This window comes from Mus pahari, chromosome 15, assembly GCF_900095145.1.
Source record: "Mus pahari chromosome 15, PAHARI_EIJ_v1.1, whole genome shotgun sequence".
Taxonomy (NCBI): Eukaryota; Metazoa; Chordata; class Mammalia; order Rodentia; family Muridae; genus Mus; species Mus pahari.
Genome location: NC_034604.1, coordinates 6059184 through 6081893, shown reverse-complemented (window position 1 = coordinate 6081893; position 22710 = coordinate 6059184). Strand labels below are relative to the sequence as shown.

At 41.5% G+C, this 22710-nt stretch overlaps 1 protein-coding gene across 1 annotated transcript in view; it reads right to left on the bottom strand.

The window, feature by feature from the left end:
• The window catches only part of Colec12 (collectin subfamily member 12), a 167428-nt gene that overhangs the window by 22644 nt on the left and 122074 nt on the right, over nucleotides 1-22710 (bottom strand). Inside the window, exons 3-5 of the mRNA XM_021214468.2 lie at nucleotides 12220-12342; nucleotides 6519-6617; nucleotides 4220-5266 (exon numbers count right to left, since the gene is read on the bottom strand). Of these exons, the coding sequence (XP_021070127.1) occupies nucleotides 4220-5266; nucleotides 6519-6617; nucleotides 12220-12342 (1269 nt within the window). The remainder of the gene's footprint in view (nucleotides 1-4219; nucleotides 5267-6518; nucleotides 6618-12219; nucleotides 12343-22710) is intronic.

Below are 22710 nucleotides of genomic sequence, written 5' to 3'. Positions count from 1 at the left end.
TATAGCAATTTGTAGTAAGTAACAGTTAATAGCTTTATCAAAGTCAGAAGGAATGGGAAAATTAAAAGCAAACCAAAACAATAGATAGTTTGGCACGGTGGCACACACCTCATCTAAGCTCAGCACAGGAGGCAGAGGCAGGCTGGTCTCCATAGTGAGTTTCAGCACAGGCAGGGCTATGTCTCAGAGCCAACCCAAACCAACAATACCACACTGGCAATCTGCCTTATACATGGGACTTACATCTCATCTGCCCTGTACTTGGCATTGTTCCCTGATCTTCTAGCCTTGCTACACATTGCAGAGTTTAGTTCATGCCAATATCAAAGCCAAAAATCAACTCCTCAAAGTAAATGCTTCATCTTTTCAACCTTGCCAAACACGCTGGTCTCTAAGGCACCAGGGTACCGTGGTAGGGGGAAGCCCAGGCCTGGGAACCAGCGCTGCTGTCACATAACCCTATGTGTGAACTTGGAACAGTTACTTGGGCTTGCTATGGTTTAGTTCCCTCCCCCAGCAAAGAAGAATGTTAATATTTCCACCTTAAGGAGTTGTAATGATGAAAGTAGACCATTCATTTGAGGGCCCAGAAGCATGACCTGCATGTTGCACATTCATAATTGGGCTGAAAATGATGGATGTGGACAGTATCTGAGTGTGACTCACCTCCAGGTAAGTCTCCAGAAGCTTGCAGGAAGGACTCAGGCTCGAAGCCACTTTAACCCTGTGTGTTGTAAGATTATCCTCCACATGCATATGGCACTCTGTTTTGTCTCCACTGCACTGTGCTGGCTACAGGAAGAGCACAGGGGAACTCCACACTCACACAGGTGCTTTCTAACTCAAGCCAGACATCTCTCTCTCTACTTGCTCTTAACTCAAATGCACTCTTCAAAAGTCTGCAAGGCACACACAGATGACGGTTCCTAAAGGAAGAACTTTGTCCTCAAATGCTGTCTCATTCTATACTCATGAAACATTCCTATTATCTCAGAAGGGCTAAGAGGAAAATATCACACTATACAGAAGGCTCAAATGCTATGTGTAGGACTCAGCCTGGAGAAGAGCAGTTCTGGACAGAGCAGGAACTCCCAGCAGATCACTGTGCATTCGAAGCCCTCTGTATGAATACTTGGGATAAAAATCATATCATTTCTAACCAAAAGAAAGAAAAGGAAAGGGTCCTTAACAAAAGTTTTGGTTGATGAATGTACAGATGGCTGTTGCCAGAGGTCAACATATGACTGTCTATCTAGTTCTCTTTTGCCTTACTTTATTTTTTATTTTATTTTTTATTTTATTTTTTTGATATAGGGGTTTCCATATAGCCTAGGCTGGCCTTGAACTTGCAGTCCTGCTTCTTTGGCCTCCGGGGTGCTGGGATTATGGGTGTGTATGACTTTGTTTTCTGTATTTTTTTTCTTGTAAAGACTTATTTATTTTATGTATGTGAGTACACTGTAGCTGTACAGATGGTTGTGAGCCTTCATGTGGTTGTTGGGAATTGCAATTTTTAGGACCCCTGCTTGCTTGGGTCAACTCTGCTCTCAGTCTCTGCTTGCTCTGGCCCAAAGATTTATTTATTATACATAAGTACACTGAAGCTGACTTCAGACACACCAGAAGAGGATGTCAGATCTCATTATGGGTGGTTGTGAGCCACCATGTGGTTGTTGGGATTTGAACTCAGGACCTTTACTCTTACCCACTGAGCCATATTGCTGGCCCTGTTTTCTGCATCTTAATGTGGATGCTGGGATTACAGGTATGCATCTTGGTGAGGATGCTGGGATTACAGGTATGCATCTTGGTGAGGATGCTGGGATTACAGGTATGCATCTTGGTGAGGATGCTGGGATCACAGGTATGCATCTTGGTGAGGATGCCTCTGGTAGCTACCATCACATGGCCTTATTAAATGCATAATAACGAGACTTTCTTGGATAATACCACACAGTATTTTAAATCTCACAGAAGGCTCACATAAAACCACATACACTGACATCAATCTATCCTGATTTATCGGGTTCTTCACAGTTAAGGAAAGCAGAATGGGGGAGGAGGAGCATATATTGGAGGAAGCACTTGTCTCCAGAATGGGAGTGCTTTCTCAGCCTCTCATTACCGTGAAGTATCTGCTTGGGACTGTTCTTCTGAAGGCAACTGAAAATAGCTATTTAGGCGAGCTTCATACAAAGGCTGAGATAGGATTAGACTTTGAGATTTGCCAGAATTATATAGCTAGATCCTGTCTCTCCCAAAAGAATGGGGGTCTGCTGGGTCTTGTCTACCACTAAGCAAGATCTTAACAGATCTGTTCTATCAGGCTAACATCTTGCTACGATTCTAGGCTCTCAGGTTCTAGGTGATTCGATCATCTTGTTTTGTGTTACTGACAAAACTGTTGAAAATGATCCTGCCATCTGCTACTTGAATCTGTCCTTCATGTCCACAGGTGATTTATAGTTGATCATTCAACTAATGTGACAGACACCCTTAAAGTGACCTCCAGTGATGCATGTGTGACTTTAAGTCTGAAACCTGGGACTTACTTCTAACCAACAGCACATGACAAAGGGGATGGAAAGTAATTTTCTTAATAGGTCATGCCATTCATGCTCCACCTTAGCAGACTAGACAGAGACAGGCTTCTTGGTGGCTTTGTAGAAACTGAGATATTGTGATATGGCTGCCAGGCCAAGAACTGAATAGCCTCCAAGAGTTGAGGGCATTCCTCAGATGATGACCCTTAGGTTCAAGACAATGAATTGTGCCAAGAGTCTGAAGCAACATAGAAACATGGAAATATACATTTCCCCAGAACAGTTTCTGATGAATTCAAAACACTTTGAGGAACTGGCAGCATGGGAAATCCTCAAACAGATGACTCAACTGCATTGCATTAGGACTGTGACTGGCAGAAACTGTTTGGTTTTACTGTATGTAGTTATGTATTCAAAACAAACAAACAAAGAAGCAAGCAACCCATTACCATCAATGCAGTCACCCAACTCCGTTGCAGTCCTTATATTTTCCTAACAGGATCAATGCCCAATGCCTTGGTGAAATGCAGACATGCTGTTCTAATTTCCCAATTTTGACTACTCTTAGAATTTGGTTGGTGTAAGGAAGTAAGATGAGGTCACGTGCCTCCCATTTTGTGAACTTGTTGTGACAGTAACTTTCCTAAAAGCTCACAAATTATCTAATTCCTTCTTAAACTTTTTCAGGTTGAAAGCTAGTCCTCCACTAAATACAGTATGTAAAGTCTACCTTTTATTCCCTTTTTGAAGGTCAAGATTGATTACTTGTTCCCCAACTTCACAGGCTTTAAAATTCTTTTAGGTTGAGCTACTAAAAGTTGAACCTCTATTTAGCCACCTTTGTATGCCCTCGATAGAGAAGCAGAGCATCTAGTTGTTCTTGCACCTTCAAACCTACGATGGTTTATTGTTAGAGTAAATTTGAATCTAAGCCACAGATACCCTGGATGACAGCAAAACTCATTTTCTATGCTAGTCACTCCGTTTCTATCTGTGAACTCACACTGAACTCCTGATCTTCCTGTCTTTGCCTCTTTACTGCTGGGATTACAAGTACTTGAATACTTATTTTTTTTTTTTTTTCCTTGAGAAGGGTCTTGGCTTTGCAGCCCAGGCTGACTTTGAACTTAAGAACCCTCTTTCCCAAGCCTCCCAAGTTTTGGGATTACAGATGATCAGTAGTGCTAAGAGTGTGCCTACTGAGGTGAAGTTACAAAGTGGTTTCCAGTTTTCTCTCTTTTTGGATCACTTACTTTGGAGGCAGCCAGCTTTCCTGTTGTGACAACAATAAGGAAACTCACTTGGTGATGAACTGAGGTTCCTGCTGAGGGCCATGTGAATAAGTCATGCTAGATCCATGTCCCAACCTATCAAGCCTTCAGATGATGGTAGCCCCAGCTATCATCTTAACTGCAACCACACAGACACACACACACTCACACACACACACACGGACACACACAAATACCCACACAGACATACACAGACACACACACACATAGATACACACAGATGTACACAGATATAGACACACATATACACACACACACATGGGTTTTAAGTTCCCAATCCATAAAACCTATTATATAATACATATTTGTTTTACAGTCCCATATTTCAGAACAATTTGTTATATAAGCAATAGATAAAAATCCAAATACAAAATTTATGCTTACCTTGTAGAATGGTAAAGTTTTTGATGAGCTGACCGTGCTTGGAGTCAACCAGTTTCATCTCTTCCATAACCACTGACAAGTTGGCCACTTCAGTGTCTAACTTTGACCTCATCATGTCTTGCTGCATCCTGAGGGAAATAGAATCCAAGCGGATGTTGACTAGTGTGTTATTCAAGGAAGTCAGGTCATCCGTGTGTCTGGTCAGGGTATCTGCGCAAGTGGTTCTAACATCATTCAGATTGCTGGTCAGTGTCCGCAGGTGATGAGCTGTGTAGCTGATGTTGCTAATGATGTTCACAATATCTGTCTCAAAGACCTGGAAGCGCTCCTCAAGTTGGCTGAACTTGACAGCTGTTCTATTTTCTGTATCCTTGTGTAAGTCCTGAAGGTCTTTCAGGCTCTGTTCATTGGCCTGTGAGATAGTGGTAATGTTGTCCATCTGACCTGTGAATGAGCTGAGCTGGCTATTCATATCCTCTAGGGTGTCATTGTTGGCTTTGGCCAGGGCAGAGTTGTTGGCAGCCAGTGTCTGCAAGCTCTGTACTTTCTCCTTTAGCCAATCAGTGTCCTTCTTGGCTTGAAGGAAAACCTGCTGCAGATTTTGGAAGTCATTCTTAATTCGCTGGATAGCCAGGCTTGTGTCATCCACAGACTGCTGCAGATTTGTGATAAGATTCCTCTGCTGAACCTGGGTCAGGTTCAGGTTGTTGAGGTTCATGATAACCACGTTCTGAGAATACATTTGGCTCTGCAGATTGCCCTGGAGCACACTAGTATCTTGTTGCAGATTTGTGACATAGCCATTATATGCCTGGAGTGTTTTGTTGACAGTGGTAATGAGGAAAGAATTATTCTGCAGCGTTTCCTTCAGTTGACTCTGCCTATCAACCAGTGAGTCCCCATTTGCTTGCAACTTCTCCAGCGTATCTTTGTTCTTGCTGGTTTTTTCTGTGATCTCCTGAAGTTGTTGACGGAGATCCAGAATGTCTGATCTGAAGGTAGAAAGCTCAGAGTTGGTGCTTAGAGCTTTCTTCCCAGCTTGATCCCCTGGAAGAAGAGATACTTGTTACTTAGACTGGTGGTAGAGATGCTTAGGGGGCCAGACACCCAGATATGTGCCATAGAAATGGCTCAGTGGGTAAAGGCATTTCCTGTAAGATCTAACAACACGAGTTCAATTCCTAAACCTATATAGTAGAGGAAGAGAACAGACTCTTAGAACTCATTTTTTTCTCTGATCTACATGCATGCTGTGGCATGTGTATGCCTCTTTAACCAACCAACCAACCAACCAACCAACCAACCAACCACCCAACCAACCAACCAAATAAATGTAATTTTAAGTAAAGATCCCATATACTTCACTAAGAGTATTTTACATGTAAAGTTTGTGGTACATGCAGGCTTGGCTTTATTACTAAGAATCTGTATCTATTTAAAATGCGGTCTGTAGTGTTCAGCATAGGACTTACAAACTTGGGTGGACACTTTTTACAAAGACAGAGGGGGATTTCCCAGATGCTAGGATACCAGGCAGGGTGTACTTATAAGAAATCAACCTTCCAAATTTACCAAAATTCATTTTTTCTACTGTCAATAAAAATGATGAACTATTTTGGGATTAAAACTAATGATGTTCATGCTAAAAGATTTTGCAATGCAAAATTCTTTGGTTCAGTGGATATTTAATAATTTGAATGGTAGAAATAACTACCAATTTTCAAGAGCAGAATCATACTCATAAAGCTTTAGTCATCATTTGAACTGTCTTATTCTTTTAATAATTGAAAACAGACATCAAGAAACCAAACATGCAGGGGCTGGGGCACTGGCTGCTCTTCCAGGGGCTTTGGGTTCAATTTCCAGCACCCACACAGTAGCTCACAACTGTCTGTAACTCCAGTTCTAGAGGATCTAACCCCTTCCACAGACATACATGCAGGCAAAACACCAATGCACATAAAATAAATATATCAATCATTTTAAAAAAAAGAAACAGAACAGGCTACATTCTTTTATATTAAAAGTCAACTCTTCAGGTTACAGGCTAATCTCAGCTTTCTAGAGGCAGGACTTAATGTCCTGTTCAGTCAATGGTGGGGAGCAGATTTTATATAGTACATAAAAATTTAAGGTGCAAGTCCTTACTTTTAAAAATGGAAGTATTACAATGAAAAGACAAGGAAAGATATAGCACGCAACAACAGAAACCCTAAGTGCATCACCATTCTGAAAATCTGTCACCACTCATGCAGGGCGACTCCCTTCCACTCAATGGTTCACTTTTGCTGCAGTTTACCTAATTTCTTCAGGTCACTTTCCACAGCAGTGAGTTTGTTGTCATAAGTCTGGCGAGATGTCTCCATGCCATCTGTGACATTGTCCATTTTCTCTACAACTAAGATTTGGGAAAAGAAAACATTAGTTGACTTATCTGCTCATGTTGGTTTCTCAGTTCCAAGACAAGATAATTTATTATAGAAGAAAGCAGATTTGAAAAGGTTCTTTTGAATAACGATTTTATAAAAAGACTTTTTAGAAGCATGAATGCTTTGTATAGTACTTTCAAGCTCAACAACACAGGTTTTACTACCTCTCATGTGTTTTATCTATGCATGACTGTATGGGGAGATTCTCCTGGCTCCTCTCAGGAAGCAGACTATGTGTGACCCAGAAATGAACTTGCTCCTTGGATCCAGGAACTGACCCTGGAGAAGCCCTTGCTGCTTTCCATCCAGTGTTCAGTCTGGCTGCAGTGAACCCATGAAGTGCCCTGACTGCTCTTCCTTACTTGAGCTTTTCCATGTGCTCTTCGCAGCCTGCAGTCCTCATCCTTGGTTTGTTCCTTTTTCTTTGAAAATTGATTTAAGTCATGGAGGAACATAATATGCATCACTAGCAGGGGACAAAACAAAACTCAAACCATGGTTTTTATTGAGTGTGTCTTGCCTCATCCTCTTATGGCTTGACAAATAGGGAAAGCTGAGGACCATCTGCAGAAATCTCTCTATCTCTTAGCTCATTGTATGGTATTTAATATATAGTTATTATGCCATTTATTTTGAAAAGCGAGAATTTGCTGAGGTCTAGGAAACCTAGCTGAGCTAGAGGTCATAGAGGTCAACATATAAGTCAACCTACCAGGGAGCTTCAGCATTGGCTTGGGACATTGTTGAATTATTACTATTGTTTCTAAAATTGCCACACAGGAGCTGGGGAGACAGGTCAGTGGTTAGGACTGAATACTGCTGTAGAGGACCAGAATTCAGATCTCAGCACCCATATTAAGTGGCTCACAACTACCTCTAACTCCAGATCCATGGCATCTGACGCACTCTTCTGGTCTCCACTGGTACTACACACATGTGTACACATCCACCCACACCCATATATATATATATATATATATATATATATATATATATATATATACACACACACACACACACACACACACACACANATATATATATATATATACACACACACACACACACACACACACACACACACACATATATATATATATATATATATATATATATATACACACACACACACTCATGACAAAAAAATTACTACATGGATACGGAGGCCCATTTTCAACTTGGACCTTCGGGCTGTATGATAGGCATACATGCTCCTGAATCCTTGGAAGTTTTGTAGAACAAAATATATCTTATACATTTACTAAGCCTAAATAAAATAAAATAAAATAAAATGTTTACAAGCTTAAGCTCAGTTTTGACTCTCAGATAAAAACATATGTCTCATTCTGTCCTCAAACCACACATGGAATTTCAAGTCCCGCCTCTTTCCCGGAAGCCAAAGAAATCTGAAATATGCTGACAGTCGGTCGCTTTCCACCCTCTCTAATTTTTCTTCCATTTTAGTTTATAAAAACACATAACTGGTATGGACAGATAATTCAAGTGTACTTAGGATAAAGGGAATAATATTCTCACTTAAAAAGAAGAAGAAGAAGGAAAAGAAGAAGAAGAAGAAGAAGAAGAAGAAGAAGAGGAGGAGGAGGAGGAGGAGGAGGAGGAGGAATAGGAGGAGGAGGAGCAGGAGGAGGAGGAGGAGGGGGGGGACAACAACAGCAACAACAAAGCAACTGCTAATTTTGCTTTCCATGAGGAAAGCAAATGATGTGTCCTGCCCACAAGTGTTAATAAAGCAGCCCCACGTGTGTGTCTGTGTTTAAAAATAGCACCCTGTTATAAGGCTGTAAACTGCAGGGCTGTGATGCTGGCAGTGTGCAAGTGCATAAAAACCCCAGGCTGACTGGAATCCAGAACTAACACTGCGCCAGCACACAACATCCTCCTCGGTTCTCCCCTAATTTACAGCACAAAATTTCAACTAGGAGCATAATGGCTGCAGCTCCTGTCTCATCCTAGAAATCCTAAGTCTATAAAGACCTGTTTCTAGATCATATTCTGATAACAAAAACAAAGAGGCAGCACAGATGGGGTACCAGCATTCTGGCTGTCGATGGGGCGCCTCAACTGAAAACCGTTTGCTGGTGTGGAAAACATCAGTGGCATGTCAGTCAGTGTGCCTCTTCACACGCTCACTGCACACTTCCCTAACAACTGCATGGGAATATCTTTACACTTCGCCACTATCCCTTGGCCTGGACACTAACCCCCTCCTGTTTTGTTTACACTCATTTCTTAAGGACTACCCCATGGTATTAAATTTTGTCTCTCTCTTGAGTCTGGAACACATCAACTGAATCTTGGAATGACAATAACAACAGCCTCGTTGTTTTTATGCTATGAAATAATAAGCAAAATCCCTACTTGGGCTCTGTGCTGGACCATCACCGCAGTTAGCTCCTATTAATCCTGTTTTACTGAAGAGGAAACTGAGTTTTAGAGATAGTTAAGAACATTTTAGAATCACACAGACATAAAAGAGACATCAGGGTAGGATATGAACCTCTAAAATCCACATCTTCTTCGACTCTACATAGATTTTTCTTGATTATTTCTTTTTTCAATCTGATTTCCCTTAATAAAGGAGAACCCCTAAGGGGTAAGCAATCATGGCTTCGGTCTATTTTCTTTAACGTTATCATCAACAGATGTTTATTATGTGTCTGGCATGGTGCTAAGTATTAAAGAAAGAGAGACAGGCCATGGTTCCTCCTTGAGTCCAGGAACAAGATCAGAGCCCGGGGCTCCCAAGTACTGTTTCAAAATGCTTGTGCCTTACTGACAAATCAAGGTGCAGGGAGAGAAATGCTCTCTTTCAACAGTTCCTAGGAATTCTACTATCAGCAGTCACACAACCTTGGAACACATCAAAGGCATTTCTACCATTAACACTATCTCAGGATTCATTACTGAGAAAGAGCATTACCCCAAGTTCTCATGGCACGCTTTGATGTGCCTGTGCCTCCCTCTTGTCCTCACTATGCCAGTAAAGTTTAGCAGTGAGGTGTCAGACAGACAACAGTCAGGCAATGGAGACATGCAGATTGAGATTTGTGTCTTTCTTCATTCTAAGCATCTTAAGAACGGCCTGCTGGGCAGGGTAATGGAATAGAATTTTCATGGTTAGGGGCCGTTCTGGGAGGGTGTGGCTTACTGAAGAGTTTAAGACATGATGCCCTTCATGTAGGCTCACTGACTAATGAGTTTAGAGTGGAGGATGTATCAAATTGCAACTGTCCAAAACCATGTTTCTGAAACTTCTGAGGATCATGGTCACACTGTACAGCCCACATCTGAATGACTAAGTGACGCTCCAGCTTGGCAAATTCTCAAGATGAAACTTCATTAGATCCTAACACACAGCTCTGAAGGTAACAGGAAAGGAGAAGCAAAAACGATTTTGAGGAAAACTGCAGAAATAGCCTTTGCCAACCCTGGTTAAGAGCTGGGTTTCCTTTCATCCTCCTCAGAGAGGTGCCTTCTTGGATGACTTTTTACTGCATATTTTTCTTTCATTTAACGGAGAAGAACTTTTCCAGTCATCAAAGCGGGGGTCTGTGAAGGGAGGACTGGGGCTTATCTTTCTGCCTCCTACAACACTGGGGTCACCAGAGTTTTATCAGTAAGAAAAGGAGTCTCTGCATATAAAGGGAAAGTGCATCTGGAGAACGTCAACTTTGAGTTCACTAAGCTGGTGTTGGTGACCACAAGTATATATTGCTGCTGCTGCTGCTGCTTCTTCTTCTTCTTCTTCTTCTTCTTCTTCTTCTTCTTCTTCTTCTTCTTCTTCTTCTTCTTCTTCTTCTTCTTCTTCTTCTTCTTCTTCTTCNTTCTTCTTCTTCTTCTTCTTCTTCTTCTTCTTCTTCTTCTTCTTCTTCTTCTTCTTCTTCTTCTTCTTCTTCTTCTTCTCCTTCTTCTTCTTCCTCTTTCTGCTTCTCCTCTTCTTCCTCCTCCTCCTCCTCCTTTTTTTTTTTTATCAGCAGAAGCCAGAGAAATGGAGGGAAAGGATATCAAGATGTCATCTGCTCCCCAAATCTTTTCTCCCTTCACCCTCATAAGATTTCACTCACACAGCAGGCCAAGCTGATCTCCAGAGTGTTAGGTGTCTGGGTATGCTTTGAAGAACAGCAATCTCCTATACAGATTGTCTCAGAGATGCCTAGGTTCTTTATCGTCATAGAAACCAGCTCCGATCTTCATCTACTAGTCTACTCGTGTGGCTAATCCTGGATACCTAATAAGTAAACTCTGAGTTGTAGGTACTAGTTGGAGATTTCATAAATAAAAGACAGTTTTTGTAAAAGCCTGTCATTTGGGTGTTAAGATAAACAAGACAGACATACTATCTATGATGATATGGTTTAACAAGGGCCTAAAATGAAAAAGATCACCAGGGGAACAAATAGGAGGTTTCTCTCAGGAGTTTCTAGTGAGACATGAGAGGTAAAAGCCATCTAGGGTCCACAGGCCAGTGATCCAGTACATGGATATGGTAGAGCTCATCCAATATGCTGGGGAGGTGGGACAAGAAGGCAGCAAGTCTGGAACTTCGGAGGAAAATCACCTCTACTTTAATCACACACAGTAGGCCTGACCTTTTATTAAGCAGATGGAAGTGGTGCTGCTGCCTGTTAAGTTCAATCTCTATAGGGCAGTGTTTTTATAGATGTTCATAAACTATAGTGATAGAACTTGCTGTAGAAAAAAGCAAAAGTGTCAATTCCTGGGTGGATGAGCCATGTCGCTGGAGAGCCTGAGTACTCTCCTGTGTCAGGAGCGCTTCCCTCAGTGACAACTGTGGTTTCCTCAGAACTTCTTAGAGACAGATAAGACAAAAAACAAATAGAGGATGAGGGAATGGCTGGGAAAAAGCGAGAGAAAGCAACAAAGAGGGGGAAATCTTTTGAACTGACAAAGTGAATCAAAACTGTCCCATCCACACCTAAGATCTCAGGACACAAAGGTGGAGTTCATGAGGGTTGTGAATTTTCCACCAGAGTATCATAAACAGAAGAAGTGCCTAGCCCTGCAGACAGGTGGTGTGCCAGGGTGGAGGGATAAGCAAGGGGACCTCCACTCTCTCAGAGGAGGGGGAGAGAGAGGACGGGGGAGGGAAACTGGGACAGGGGACAGTGATTGGGATGTAAACTGAATAATAAAAACAAAACAAAAACAGACAAAAGAAAAGGGACACAAAAATATAATAGTACAATAAAAACAAAACGACAAAAAACAATATAGATGTATTTGCATTGAACATACGCCATTATTTTTGGCATTATTTTCTAAATATTGTAGTATAACAACTGTCTACATAGCATTTTCTTATATTAGGTATTATAAATAATCTAGAAGTGACATAAAATATGTGGGAGGATGTATACACAGGTTACATGTGCAAGCCCTGCACCAAGAAATGATAGCATCCGAACATTCTGAGGTCCTTGGAGGGACCAAGAAACGGCCAACTGCACAGCATACTTCCAAAGATAACTTTTCTGTGTTTAAATTTCACATCCTCTTGCTCTTTGGAGTGAAAAAAGAAAGAGCGCTTACCTTTATATCCCAAAATGGCTACTGTGATGGTCAGTAAGGCACACAAAATGTATAATAATACAATCGAAAACTTCAGTGCCCAGTTATTTTTACATTTGGTACACTGTGTCCCCTCCTGAATACCTGCAAGAAGAGTCAGAATTTAATACTATTAAAAAAAATCATTTCAAACAGTATCTTTGCTAAAGCATATCTTAACTATTTTTCTTGATAGTGTTGGAACATACCCTGACAACAAAGAGAGGGAAGGAGAAAAGGTTTAGTTTGGCTTGCACATCAAGGCACGCCCATCATGGTACTGGAATCCCAGAGACAGCTGGTCCCACTGCATCCAGGTCAGATGCAGGAAGCAGTGAATGCTCATACTCAGCTCACTCTCTCCTGTTTACATACTCCAGGATCCCTGCCTAGGCCACCATCTTTTGCCTTGGAGATGGGTCTTCCTATTTCAATGAACTCAATCAGCAGAGTCTCTTACAGGCATGCCTAGGGGTTAAGCGATCTCATACACGATGTTCCTGAAAGCTTGTCTCCTGGATGATTCCAGGTTGAAAATTAACACTAACCATGACAATGATTTGGATTTACAAACCATAAGTAACAAGAGTTTTACCATATGCCTTCCTATACCATGAAAATATTTTGAAATTAAAATCACCATTGCAGCAATTCAGTCTATCAATATTATATCATGTTGTCATAGTTACAACTTCAAATAACAGTCCACTATGATAATCAAGATTTTTTTCTTTTTACTTATTCTTCTTTCATACTGTACATCCTGAACATAGGCTCCCCTCTCTCTACTCTCCCAGTTCACCCTACCCACCTCCCCTCTTCCCTAGAGTCACTGCTCCTTAATTTCCCTTCAGAAAAGAGCAGCCTTCCTAGGGATATCAACCAAACATGTTTTAACAAGATGCAGCAAAACTAGGCACAAATCCTCATATCAAGGCTGGATGAGGCCACCTAAAGGGAGGAAAAGGGTCCCAAGAGCAGGCAAGAGTAGAGATGCTCCCACTCCTACTGTTAGGAGTCCCACACTACATTAAACAACCACAGCCTGTGTGCAGAAGACCTAATGCAGACCCACACAGGCTCCACGATTGTCCCCTCAGTCTCTGTGAGCTCCTAGGAGCCCTGCTGAATTGATCCTGTGGGTCGTACTCTTTTGGTGTTGGTATCCTTGACCTTTCTGGATCCTACAATCCTTCCTCTCCCTCTTCTGCTGCTTTGTGTGTATGGAGGTCTGTAGCCAATAGCTTGTAGAAGATGGTTCTGTCTATTTGCCATGTGGGTTCTGGGGGCCACACTCAGGTAACCAGGCTAGGCAGTGAGTACCTTTACCTGCTGAGCCACTTAGCTGGTCCTACAGTGATAATTTGTTAATAAACACTTCTATTGTACAAAAATACTGAAAACAACCAGATCCTGTTTCTACATTATTTCAAACAACAGTTAAAAACCAGACTTTGGCCTTAATGCTTATTGTGGGAGTGTGTTAAATTGTTCTCTTTATTTTCAAAGGTTAAATCTGACTCTTGGCTGTTAAAACTGATAGTAACATAAAATAATATCAGACCAAAAGGGAGTATTTATACCCTAGAAATGAGCATTCTACAATGTAGTCCCTTTTACCACTCTCTATAAAAACCTCAGGTTTATTCACATGCCATTGATTGTAATATACTAGAATATATAGAAAAAAATTCATGGTTTTATCATCAAATGTTCAAAATAAAAGTATTTTCTGCATTACAGGTATACAAAACAGGCAGTAAGTCTCAGTTGAGTTACCATAGTATTCTGAATAGCCATTACAGGACAAAAAAATGGAAAAAATTTTATGAAAAAAATTTCATAAATAATTTTAATGAAATGAGGTACATTTTAATTGTGTATAGTTTAACTCTGAAAAAAAAAAAAAAGCTCAGTTTACATGGAAAAACCAGCACTCACGCAGCAAGAGACTCTAAAACTAAACCAGGAAGAGCTAATTTTCCATCTGACTGATTAGAAATGCAGAAGACAAAGACTGCGGGAGTTTTAATGTGAAGCTCATACTGCACGGAGGTCGTGTTATCATGGTGGGACAGTCCTCATTCACCTAAGCTGCCTCTCTGTCTGTTGTATTCATAGCATCTCACAAGGGGGGACAGAACATACAGTACTGATAGAGGACTACATTCACAACTTCTGATGGCAGTCATGAAGCTGTCGTGAAAGCTTCTCTTCTAGTTTGTTGTTTTATGTCTTTCTCCAGTGAAGAGCTCTTCAGCTGTGTTTACTGCAAAATGAGGATAAGCACAATGTGGTAACAACAGCTAAAGCTTAGCTCTCAGGGTTCAGCCACCCCTCCAGTGTTCTGTGCCACAGGCAAGAGGAAGCCCAATCCGTCGTTTTCATGTCTTATGTCGCATTCTCAAGCTTTGGTGGGCACCAGAATCACTTGAAGGATTCATTTTCACAGACTTTCTGGCTAAAGGGGTCTGAGAAAGGCTGAGAGTGTGAATGTCTAACACCCCGGGAGATCAATTTCTCAAAATTGAAAAAGCCCTTTCCATATCATATTTTTAAAATGCAGATTCCAAACCAATAAAGCTGAGACAGGAGCCACATTTAGCAAGGTACAGGCGCTATCATCTGAGGACCACAATCTAAGGGATGGGGAGTTTCATTCAGAAGCTGATCATGACCATAAGCTACCAATTTATTGATGGCTTTTAGATGAAGCTATAAAATCAATTCCTAGGAGGAAAGGGGATAACATTTGAAATGTAAATAAAGAAAATACCAAATTTAAAAGAAAAGGAAAAAAATCAATTCCTTCATCAAACATATGTACAATAAATTAGCTTTTTTTTTTTTTCATCATAATTTACCCTTGGGTGGGAAATGGAATTGCCTAGAGACAGGGTTTTTCAGTAAACCAAAACTCACCATTTAGTCAGGCTGGCTGGCCAGTGAGTATTAAGGCTCTGCCTGGCTCTATCCCCATGCTGGGTTTTCAGGTACATACAACCATGTCTAGATTTTTACATGGATGCTAGGACTTGAGTCCTTCTTCCTGCAAAACAGCCACTCTCATTCACAGAGCCACCTCCCCAGTTTCTACCTTACTTCTTTAATACCCATTTCGGTGTCTCAGTGCTGTCTCCTGTCCTTTGCTGCCCTAGTGACTACATCTGCAAAACACATCTCCAACTTCCACCCAAACTATGTACTACTATCCAAACTGCGCAGGTAGTTAAACTAAAAAATATCATGATTGTGTCTCTTCAACTTATTCTTCAACTGACAAGTCCCCACTGATCTTCCAGTAGGGTATTTTCATCACCATCATTACCAACTACTTTCCTAGTGTTCGGTGGATTCCAACACAGTACCAAGTTCTGAGCTGAGTTCTTCATGGGAAACATTTGGAATCCACAGAACAAGGTGCAAGGTCTAGCAAGAGAGCTTAGGTGCCATACACATACCACAGGCAGGGTTCCGACTTGAGTCAGCATCTACAAGCCTCCATCTCTGCACTACACCATTATCTCTGCTCTGCTCATCCTCTCTGTTTCCACTACCACTATCTTAGTGTGAGATCTTTACCCGCAATGGAGACTTTCTTTTCCATTCCCACTATAACCTAGCCTCACCCTCTGCTAAAAATATTACTGTCCTCATGACCTTTGCCAAGAAGGAAAAGACAAAAACAACTTTCAATGCCTCGCCCTTAATTAAAAGATGAACAAGCAAATGAACACAAACACATACAAACTTCCAGCTCAAGGTGTCTGTAATCCAGTGGCTTAAGATAAACATGGGTTATTGAGATGGCTCAGTAGGTAAAGCCAACTGCAGACAGGCCTGACTTTGATTCACAGTTGTCACATGGTAGGAGAGATCCAACTGTGACTCCCACAAGTTGTCCTCTGACCTCCACTTGCTCATGTGCATGTACATGCATATACACATAAATAAAAACATAAAAATTAATTAAAATAAAGCCTCTTATATTCAGAGGATGTGAAAGCCCTATTAAAGCTTAGAGAGAAAGAAATTTAAGTATACCTGCAAACATGACACATTCCATGTTGAGAAAGAACACACTGGTTTTGGTGGCAAATGCATGATAGGAAAATAGACATGCAGATGTTGGACCAGTCTTCTGCAGAAAGATTAGATGATGCTGAGGCTTCAGAGGCTGTCATTTTCTAGGGTTTTGAGGCTTCAGGGTGACTTCTTACCTTCTACAAGAAGGCTCTTGGAAGATTTGGTTGGAGAGATTATGATAACAGAATCTGGGAGCTTCAGTGTAGTACAGAGAGGATCTAGTCAAGTGTCACTGTGTCACTGATGGGAAAATGAGGCCCAGGGAGGTGAATGGGGATTAGAACACAAGTGTCCTGAATGTATCACAAACATCTGTCCTTCTTGTCCTCTATGTGATAGCACTGGGTTGCCATTAGGCGTCTTTACATGTGGGATGCACAAAGATCTACTCCCAGGCAGCATGCCACAGGCCTACATTCCAAAGAACAGGGGTACTTCCTGGCAGTGCGAATTTCTCACTGCTGACTACCAGCATTAACCAATAGCAGATGGAACTGCCTGGCCTCCCTTTCCACTTGACACACTTTCTCTGGCTTGTTTTTTTCTCCCTCAGGAGACTTATTTTTTAATAAGAACTTTGTTTTATCTTTCCTTCTCTGCCCTCTCCCAGGACGACATCTGGCTAAACATATGGATGCCTACTACAAAGGCCCCGCAGGTTCCTGGAGCTGGGGGACCTCTTCTTCCTTGAACCTAGATAGTCACAAAAAGCCAAACATTTGAGGGAGATATCCCCCTGTTACCAGCCTTTGTAGTGTTTGTTTACTTAGCATTACTTCCCAGATACTAGGGACTTTGTTCCCATGGGGGCCGGGGGAGGTGCAGGAGGAGCAGCAGGACCAATCTGCAGAATGCTGTGCATCAGAGATTTCAGTTCAAAGTGGAGCAACATTGCCCCTTACCACCAAGAGATCTAGCTTCTTGAAAAGCCTGCCCCAAACAACACATTTGCAATGCAGCTGGCTGCAGGCAGAAAGGGCCTTTAGGGTCCGTGTTTTCCCACTGGAACTACCTCCACTTCAGTCCATTTTATTTTGGCTCATGGTTCCAATGCATTTTGCAGTGTTCAAGTCTTTATTATTCAAAACCTTTGGTGGCTAGAATCAGTCTGTCAGTCTGGTGAACTTGAACAGCCTACTGAAGCTAAGGAAAAACTGACAATTTGGTCTCCAGTGTCTATACTTAAAAGTTCTCTCTGTTGTCCTGTTTCCAATAACAAGTTTCAAGTAAGAATGGGATGGGGTGGGGCAACCAACCAGGGGGTGGTTAGCTGGTTGCAGGAATAACTGACATACCCCAAGAATGCCAGTACAGAGGGCCAGAGGAATTCATCAGTAAAGAGAATTCCTTTTGGCTGTGGTTCTCCATAAAGAGCCCTCCCAAGTGTTGTGGTTCAGGCTCCAACCCAGTGTGTTTTTCCAATCTTTTTGAGAAATCCAAAAAAAAAAAAAAAAAAAGTATTCTCTTATCTATTGTGTTTGCCTGCTACATGCATCACCAGAGATGAACTTGTTCATTAAGCGGGATCCACTCTGATTAAACCTCTTCCTCAGAGGTTACACTGTGAGCACTATTGAACAATCTAGGTCATTTTAATTAGGTCAAGTATCATCAAGACCATGTGGCCAAAAAGAAGCATCACAAAGTTGGTAGAGTGCAAAATCCCAAAGACCACAGGTTTTTTTTTTTTTTTGTGTGTGTGTGTGTGTGGGGGGGGGGTTGGAATATGGATTCTTTTTTTTTTTTTCACTTTTTTCTTTTTTCTTTTATTTCTTCTTATTTTTTTAGTGAGATATCTTCTTTATTTACATTTCAAATGTTGTTCCTCTTCCTAGTTTCCCCTCTGAAAATCCCTTTGAATTGAACTTTTCATGTGGCTTTTCCACAGTTACTAATCTATTGCCTGGTGGCATATATTCCCATAAGCCTAGGAGAGTGACTTGGTTCTATTAGTGAAAACTGATAAGTCAAATAAATACCTACGCATCATTATAATTGTCCTCTACAGCAACAAAACAAGAGTTAACCTCCTGGCTAGCTGCTCAAATGTTATGAAATCACAAAAGACTACAGGCCCGGACTTCCATTCCACAAACAGTTAGCTTGTCCTCATCACACAGGCCACTTAGTATGTGACACAATACGGGCTTTGTTAGTGGAATTCTTTTTATTAGTAAGTGATTTTGTTTCCTAAATGTAAATCTTAGTGCTGGACACCTTAGCACGCCAAGTTTCTCTGTGACATGAGGAATCACAAATGTAGACTCAGGACAAGACGTGACAATGAAGTCACTTTCTGTACAAACAAGCAGCACGTCTCTCAGCCATTCTATTCATGAAAGTGTATTCAAACCAGAAAAAGTGATTAGCTAGAAGATAGCTTTATGAGTAAATCCTTCCATATTTATTATCAGTTTTCTGTAGTGGTCTATGTGTTTAGCAATAGTATAGCTTATTTCTATTTATTTTTCATATACATAAAAAAGAAGGGCAGTGGCTTTGCTTTGGCTTTAATTTTTTAAAGCATATTATTTGTTTAAGATTTATAATTTATATCCTGCCTTTTTTCTTTTTCTTTTCTTCTCTTCTTTTTTCTTTTCTTTTCTTTTCTTTCTTTCTTTCTTTCTTTTTTCTTTCTTTCTTTCTTTCTTTCTTTTTTTTTTTTTACAAAGAACTGCTATAGGCAAAATCAGATGTAATAGTCCCACTCAGAATATAGAGTATCTGCCAGAATGTACAGTGCCTCAAAACAACACCATTCTTTTCCCTTTGTGGTTTTTATATAATAAGAATTCTTTATCAGATGACCACAAATGCTTTCAATTCTGAGCAGGAGATTTTGCTGGCTGCAGAGGTCATCTCTTCCATACCCTCTCCTAGCTGGTCCCCTCCCTCCTGGCTGCATTCCTGGCTGTCTCATTCTTCAGCACAGAGTGAATGGACGATGGATTCCAGCAGTCCTGACAGCTTCATTATTTGGCACTACTATGCAGTGTCCTTCTGTGATTAAACTCCGAATCTTTGCATGGAAAGAACTCTGAAGATCAGGCTCCAGCTTGAGCCACAAGAGCCTGCCACACAATTAGGACAGATACATACCATGCACGTATTTGGAGAGAGGCTGACAGACATTTTCTTGCAAACACAAACAGGAACTGCTAAGAATGATTGCTATTTCTGGGGACCCAATGTGGGCCAAACTCTCCCTCCTTGCTGCTTGCAATTCCTCTAATAACCCCAGAAAGCAGGGTTAACCCCACCCTCACTTTACAGACTTTAGAAAAGTGGACGACGGTCAAACAAGTTGAGTTTTCCAAACCATGTCACAGAGCTGGGACTTGGGCACAGCTCTGTCACACATTCTTCAAGTTTACTTATTTCTAGAAAAAAAAATGTCTAACTAGCTACATTACAGGAGCTGGTGGGTTACATGTGCACAACAACATCCCATCAGAATAAAGCAGCACAGTGCATTTTATGTGTTGAGAGAGGAGCTTTTTCAGATATGAACAATAAAACTTATCCCTAATTAACTACGACACATCCCAGGGGCTTCTGCAGGCTGTAATTCTCTCTTGCTATGTTGACATACCTGAGCAGTAAGCAAGATGATTCTATCATAAACAACTGTTCATTGTTCCATGAAATCTCAGGATCAGCTATGAAGGTCTATGGTCAAGAAGGCTTGTTGACCCTTCCTGTAGGATAAGTATGTTGCCCTCCCCCAAGGAAAGTGGCATTTTGGGAAAAGGGTACAGTGGGGTGAAAAGGTAACTCTGTAATTTCATGGCAAACTATGAGGCATGTAGAGGCCCCCAGAAGCTTAGCCTGGAAACCAGATCAAGCCAGTTGCCTCTAGAAGGTTTTCTTTCTAAAACTGAGTACACTGAGAGAAGACTCACAAACACCAGCTTCCAAAGTCCTGAACAAATGCTAGTGGTTCAAGCTTGCAGGAACTAAGCACACAGCAAAAGGTAAATGGTGGGGTTACTAGTGGTGGTTAAAAGGTAAAGGGGTTACTAGTGGTGGTAAAAAGGTTAATTGTGTTGAGCTTCTTAATCTCCTGAAAAACCAAAAACCAAAAACCTAGCTGGAGTACATTGTCAAATAATTTTTTCCACCCCTACAACAGTCAGGGTACTAGGGAAAGAAAGATGGTTTCCTGTCAATCTCCGTCACATTGACTGGAAACAGCTTTCAGGTGCAGAGATTTCAAAGTTTCCTATCCTACCTTTGTGCCTATCTTAGCAGGTGAGGAGTGACAGAATGATCCCCTTGTCCCGGAAGCCAGGGTGTAGGCATCCTGGGACAGGTGCACGAATGTCAACAGTCAACTCCTCAGAGCTGGGCTGCTCCACCAGAAGCTGGCTCTCGGGTAGAGGCAGGAGTGGTGGTGGGGCTGAGGAAGGAATGGGGAACACGCCTTTCCCAGACAGTGTCAATGACAACTTTCCACTGCAACTTAGTTCTCCACATTCAGCATTCATAAAGCTCAATGGAACAAGTTAGAGGGTGACATGAAAGCCCACGGCTCCCTGCTTGCCTCTAGTGTTGCTGCCTTACCAAGTGTCACTTTGAGGCAGCTGAAGGACTCACAGGATGATGACAGGGCACAAAACTGAGCAGGATTAACCTTAGTTAATGACAGGTTCTCTGCCATTGATGGTGGAAACATCAAAGCCAAATCTATTCTTCCCTCATATGCACACTCTTGCTTTCTTTTCTGATCTCTCTCTCTCTCTCTCTCTCTCTCTCTCTCTCTCTCTCTCTCTCTCTCCCTCTCCCTCTCCCTCTCCCTCTCCCTCTCTCTCCTGTGAAGGTGTGTGCACTTGGAAGCCACAGGAAGACATTCAATATCTTCCTTATTTCAACTCCCCCTACTCCTTTAAGACAGTGTGCCACACTGACCCTTGAGGTCACAGTTTCAGCTGTCCAGTGAGCTGCTGTAACCCACCTATCTTCACCCCACAGTGCTGGGGTTATGGGTGCAGTCTCACATTTGTGCCTGTCTGCTTGCACACCAAGTGCTCTTCCCCACTGAGCCATTTCTTCAGCCCTACATTTGCTTTCTTCACAGGTCAGGAAAACTCATATTTTGATGAAAGGGGAGGAGGCTTAAATATGAATGAAAATAACAAGCCTGGCAGACATTTTTCATTCCTCTATAAACATTTTCTTTTCTTTCTACAAGAGAAAGGACACTTAGAATTGGGAGGAAAGAAGCCCAGACAGTGACAGACTCTACAGCTGGTGTCCATTCTAGCCTGCACTGGATATATTTTGGTCCAGAACCTTAATGGGAAACAAGTCAGCCACCTTAAAATGATCCAAGTGAGGGAAGGTTGGCTAATTAACAATGGGGAAAGTACAGCTTTGCTTCCCAGAGAATGGCCATCCAGTTCATCAGTCACATATCTGTTATTAAAGCTGACTGAACGAAGGACAGGGGGGAAGAAGCTTTTTGGGATAGACAACTATGATTTTCTTTTCTTTTTTAAAATGATTTATTTATTTATTTTATGTACATGAGTACACACTGTAGCTGTACAGATGGTTGTGAGTCTTCATCTGGTTGTTGGGAATTGAATTTAGGACCTCTGCTCGCTCCAGGCAACCCTGCTCGCTCTGGCACAAAGATTTATTTATTATTATAAATTAGTACACTGTAGCTGTCTTCAGATGTACCAGAAGAGGGTGTCAGATCTCATTACAGGTGGTTGGTAGCCACCCTGTGGTTGCTGGGATTCGAACTAAGAACCTTTAGAAGAGCAGTCAGTGCTCTTACCCACTGAGCCCTTCTACCAGCCCTGACAACTATGATTTTCAAGACAAAAGAATGAAACTGGAAATTAAACAAACAAACAAAAAAACACTCAACAGAAACATTAGAAGGCACATAGCCAATTATAACCAAATGACAAGCAAACTGGATCATCTTGGCTTATTAAACTTTCCACAGAGTTTCTTCCTAACACAGTTAGCATTCAGAAATATGTTGAAAAATGAAATAACTAAAAACACACTTTTGTATACATACACGTGACTTCCTTTTAGATAGATGCACAAATCAAATGTACACTTTCCCATAGATTTTTTTTAGCAGTATGGCTAGAACTACGTGCTACTTGACTAGTGAAAACCTACTGTTTGTCTATTTGTACAGATCCATGGTCCTGAACTTTACATAATACATACCTTGACATTGGCCACACTGAATCTGTTTCTACCTTGTAAATGAACATACAAGTTGTAGAGGAATTGGACTTTTTAGAGAGCTGACTAAGCATTTGTCAGCACACTCCTCAGAGCTGGGTAATCCCTGCAATGGGGCTGGGGAGGCAGATCAGCTGCTAAAGTGGTCCTGGGCTTGATCCCCAGAACCAACAT